Source organism: Elaeis guineensis, chromosome 5 (genome assembly GCF_000442705.2).
Source record: "Elaeis guineensis isolate ETL-2024a chromosome 5, EG11, whole genome shotgun sequence".
Lineage (NCBI taxonomy): Eukaryota > Viridiplantae > Streptophyta > Magnoliopsida > Arecales > Arecaceae > Elaeis > Elaeis guineensis.
The window spans coordinates 7,211,758-7,216,933 of NC_025997.2; the positions used below are offsets into that span (position 1 = coordinate 7,211,758).

At 36.0% G+C, this 5,176-nt stretch overlaps 1 protein-coding gene across 1 annotated transcript; it reads left to right on the top strand.

Annotated features, from left to right (window-relative positions):
- The first annotated feature begins 1,426 nt into the window (after positions 1 to 1,426).
- LOC105044731 (small ribosomal subunit protein eS7) lies at positions 1,427 to 4,921 on the top strand. Its single transcript, XM_010922719.4, has 6 exons — positions 1,427 to 1,562; positions 2,472 to 2,570; positions 2,649 to 2,722; positions 2,808 to 2,931; positions 3,800 to 3,982; positions 4,558 to 4,921. The coding sequence occupies exons 2-6, from the start codon at positions 2,496 to 2,498 to the stop codon at positions 4,678 to 4,680; spliced, it is 579 nt and encodes a 192-aa protein (XP_010921021.1). The 5' UTR covers positions 1,427 to 1,562; positions 2,472 to 2,495; the 3' UTR covers positions 4,681 to 4,921.
- Positions 4,922 to 5,176: the final 255 nt, after the last annotated feature.

Sequence of the window (5,176 nt, forward strand, 5' to 3'; positions counted from 1 at the left end):
CTTTTGTGCATTTCCATTCAAGGGAAGGATGAGGTTTTCTGTGGATTTCAATAATGTAGTCCTTATATTTACCTATAATTCGCAAGAAGTTTCCGGTTGTTTAGCAACCGGCCATGGCCATGCTCCAGCAAAAGTAAATTGTCACAATTATATATGCTTCCTTTTCTTTTATTCGCATGATCTCCGATGGCAAAAGAATCTTGTTTGCTTGAACCAGATTTTTTTTTCTAAAAGAAAAATGCGCAGTAAGCGATGGAAGATAACCGGTACGAAAGGTCCAAGACTAATACCAATGTGTGCCTACTCTGGAGTCACTGTGCCTTACAGGGGATGCCTCTCCTGTGCCAGCATTTTGTGAAGTTTGTTTCCTTCTGTACTTCTAAATCTCCCACTTTATCTGGATCGTGAATCAGCACATGTTCAGAAATCTTTCAAAATGTAGCAAAAGCTTACGAATTACTGTGAACCATTCACAAATGCCTTCTATTTTTTTTTTTTTTTCCTTCGTGTGTGTTCCTTGTATTCCCTATCCATTTTTCTCAACTTCTTTGTAATGTACGACCCTATTTTTATACTAAATTGTCATCTTTGATGGTACAGTCCTCCATATTTATTCTAACAATTAGCACTGTCAATCCAAGATAGACAGACAAAGGTCTACTAGAAAGAGTGGCTCTCAACTCAGCTCCCTAGGATATTATGGCACCTGCATTTTTACGAAAGATGCACATCCTGAGAGGGACACATATCTGTCGTCAGCCCACAATTGCTGCTTCAATTTCTCCTCACCATCTCTGTTGATGATGCGGATCATATGAACACCAACCTTGTCAAATGCCAAGGAGAGATGTAGCAGTCGTCGTGCAATAGACATGCATATTTAACATGGTATAAGAAAGAGGGTGATCCAGATTCTGTGTGATAACCTTCTAGAAAATTTGAAAATATTATTAGCTCCTATATGAGAAGGAAAGGTTCCATATGTTGCTCAGAAAGGTAATAATCTTTGAACAGAGTTGGAATGCCACAACAAAAGGTGGCTTGGATTGATATATAGAAGCGGCAATGATCTATAACAAATGCTATTTTTCATAGAAATTTTGAATTTATGAAATTATTGATTAGGATTGTTCTACCATATGAAATTTGGATCATCCAATAAAATATGATCATATTATCCGGTAATATTAAAAAAATTCAGTAGAAATTGATTATAATGCGGTTAAAATTCCCACAAGCAAACTCCACCCTCCCGCTGGTCATCACACCTTCAATCTCAGCCGTCCAAATGAAATGTGAAATCAACATTTTAGTTGCCCGTTCACAGCCTTTCGATCTTGTTTAGAGCGGTGCAATAGACCACCGGCAAGGCTGTTGGACGGCCTCGATTCAACCGATCAAGCACACGCTCTCTCCTGTAAAGCGCAAGGGTGAAAATGGAATTACATATAACCAACCCGGGGGTCCGTCATAAAGGACTTGGTTCGAGAAGAAACCCTAGGCGCCGCTGCGATCTCTCTCCCTCGCTATCTCTCGGCTCCTTGCCCTCTTCGAACCCCAAGGTACTCCTCTCTCCCCACAAGCTAGGGTTCTCCTTGCTTGTGTTTTCTTTCCTTTATCTAGGCGAAATGCGAATCGATTTCAATAAGTTTTTTGTGTCCGTTGGCAACCTATTGATGTAAAAATTTGATGTGCTTTTGTTTTCTTCATGCAATCCTTTTTTTATTCTGGATCTCAACACAGTAGAAGACCGTGAGCTCGAAGAAATTAAGAATAAATCACAAAAATCTTGTTCTTTAAACATGTTGTCAATGTGGTGCGTGCTTAGATGTGGAATAAAATGTATATTTTATCGACATATCCTTTTTATCACACCATCAACCTTTGGATTTGTTCATGCTCGTAGAATCAAATTATGTTGTTGTGCATCGTAAACTATAATTCCGTTTAAGTGTTAAGGTTCTTTTATGAAATTTCAATCGTATATGGTGTTATCTCCGATTTGAAAAGTACATGCTATTTGGTTTTTAGTGGTAAAGGTTCAGCGCATATCATTAGTCTATATCATCTTGTATTCTAGCGACATTTATATATATTTAGCTCTATATTCATGCGTAACACTGGCATGGTTTGGCTATGAATATACTGGTTATGTTTGTAAAAAATCATGTTGATGGTATGATTCTTTTGCCCAAGATACATGGAATTGATATGCATTAATTCATTAATTCATTAAAAAACATATTTGAGGGCATTGTCCATTACTGTTGGATTATGGTGTACTTAATGGACATTACTTATAGGTGATGTCATGGCTATTGATTGCATATTGCAGAGATGATTTGCAACAGATTCTAATAAAGCAGTCATTTTCGTTTGAAGGGTTAAAATCTTTTTAAGAATGTTTGTTTTTGATTATAGTATTTATGTTTTAGTTCTTGACTTTGATTTTCTGGTATTCCATTTTGTAGGTGTAAGTGTTAAGGCCGATCAACATGTTTACTGCAAGGAAGAAAATTCAGAAGGATAAGGGCCTAGAGCCGACTGAGTTTGAGGAGACTGTTGCGCAGGTTAGTTATGCACAAATTTAAGTATAAATTTTTAAGCTTCTGCTTTTAGATTCTAAAAGTCTGTTATTAATATTGCAGGCATTCTTTGATTTAGAGAACAATAACCAGGAGCTGAAGAGTGACTTGAAAGACCTTTATATCAATTCGGCCGTGTAAGTGTGGTTTTTTGTATTGCATGGGTTCTTTGGACAAATGCTTAGAGAACTTGTTTGTGACTGTATTTGGTCACTTTTGCAGTCAAATGGATGTAGCTGGCAACCGGAAAGCTGTTGTTGTGCACATACCCTATAGGCTTCGGAAAGCATATAGGAAGATTCATGTGAGGCTTGTAAGAGAGTTGGAAAAGAAGTTCAGTGGCAAGGTGAGGCTGCCTTTTTCAGTTTGTAATTTTTCTTGACCCTTGAAATGAAGTTGCTTATTGTTGCAAGTAAAGAAACAGGATATTTGAACATGTTTTATGAACGACAAGTGTTTTTCTGTTTGTATCTATGTTTGTTTCTTAGATCCATTTATTTTGTATGCTGATGTGGCGTCACAACATTTTTCATTATTTGATTATTCTTCACCTTCAGCAATAGAGGTTCAACCTGGTAGACTTGGTTTTATAAATTGAATAATAATTGGAATGGTTTTGTTACTTATTCAAAATATGGCCTTCTCTGTAAATATAAGTGGAATGGAGAGAATGGAATAGTTAGGCAACTTCATTAGTCATCTCTTCTGAAAGTATTAGTTTTTAAGCATTCCACTTGTGACAAGCTTGGTTGAGATATTTATAAGGATTTCACTTTGTAACAGATGGGTGAAATAGCACAGCTTCTTGCAGTTTGCTGCTAAAATACTTCTGCTATCTTATGAGTGGCCAATGCATGGATTTACGGATTGCTCTCTGGTCATAATTTCAATTGCAATGTTTTCTTCTAATAATCAAAATAAGACAAATAAAACTTGTCAACCATCCTTGGTGATGGAAAAAATTGTGTTTTGCTTCGTTAGACTAAGTATTATGCTGCCTCACAAAAAAAAAAAAAAAATTGTTGCAAATTTATTGTATAGGATGGTTAGATAATTTGTCTATCTTAGCTCTCTATCTTCAATTTCTACATATTTCAGATTCCTACAAGGCCTTCAAATAGAATAGATTTGTATGTTTCTTGTTCTTTTTTTTTTTTGATTTTTAAACTCAGAAGTGAGTTTTTTGTCATGTTATAACCTTGCTTCTCTCGTAGGATGTCATTCTTATTGCAACGCGAAGGATATTGAGGCCACCCAAAAAAGGTTCAGCTGTTGTGCGACCTCGCAGTCGCACCCTCACTGCTGTTCATGATGCCACTTTGGAAGATGTTGTGTACCCAGCAGAAATTGTTGGCAAGCGTGTAAGATATCATTTGGATGGATCCAAGATCATCAAGGTGAGAAGTCATTTTGTGACCAATTTTTCTTATTATTAGACATTCTAGCTGCGGTTAACTGAGTCTATTCTTCTGGTTAAGATAATACTTCTTAATGTCATTGAAAGAATGTAAGTCCGATGGTTTTATATCTTTTATGTAAAACTAGCCAAATGGATAAACTGTTTCTTTGATTGGGTGCTTGCCAATGGCGAGACCTGCCTATCATAATGAACACTGTTGATAAGATTTGTTAGACACCTTGATAAAGAAAGCATAAAAAAAACATTTCCAAAGATGTTTTCTGCATCCTGGACATGACAGCTTGCCAGATAAAAGTCTAATTTGGTCTACTTGGAGGTTCCGATACGATGCTACATTTGATGTGACAATTCAGTTTAGTTGCCTCGTTATTTGCCTGCATAAGTTATTAATTGTCTTCCCATTTGGTCTAGCTCTCTGTTCTTTTGAAAATCATATAAATATGAATCCATGAAGCATCGTGTATGATGTGTAACTTAGGTGCCATTTTACAACTTAGTTGCAGCTTGATGTAATCTTCCGCACAAAATTGATAATGCGTTTTCTTGTGACAGATTTTTCTGGACCCAAAGGAACGCAACAACACTGAATATAAGCTGGAGACATTTAGTGGAGTCTACCGCAAGCTTTGTGGGAAAGATGTGGTGTTTGAATATCCTGTGACCGAGAGTGCATGAAGATGTTATTATGGGTGGTATAGTGAGAGTGCTTAGGTCTTCAAATCAGGACACATTTTTGCTGAGAGGCACTTGGTTTGGTTATTTCGTTTATTATGAGAATTGAATGTTTTTGGTGACTGCATGATCGTTAATTCCAATATTTTGCCTTTACTGCCTTCCCATGTAAAGGTTTTAAGACTTCAGAATCATCATGGATTCTACTTCCTTTTATAAGGGCCTGAAGACATTCTTTGTTTAAGACTTTGAATTATCATGGTATCTTTGGGAGGTGGTTTTTACTAAGGGTGTAAAGGAGTTGAGGTGCGAGCTATTCGAATTGGATTCGGTTTGGTTATTATTGAGCTCGAATCAAGCTTAAATGGTTTGAATAATTTTTTAAGTCTATTTCGAATGGTAAAATATTTGATTTGAAAATTTTCAAATCTACTCAAATTTATATATATTTTTTAATAATATTATTTATTTATTTATAATATATATTATAAGTAAATTA

Excerpts from the sequence above, each read along its gene's own strand:
- LOC105044731 (XM_010922719.4), top strand. The coding sequence starts at position 2,496 with ATGTTTACTGCAAGGAAGAAAATTCAGAAGGATAAGGGCCTAGAGCCG. Across the intron at positions 2,571-2,648 it reads TTGAGGAGACTGTTGCGCAG|GCATTCTTTGATTTAGAGAA; the intron begins GTTAGTTATGCA and ends TTAATATTGCAG. Across the intron at positions 3,983-4,557 it reads ATGGATCCAAGATCATCAAG|ATTTTTCTGGACCCAAAGGA; the intron begins GTGAGAAGTCAT and ends TTCTTGTGACAG.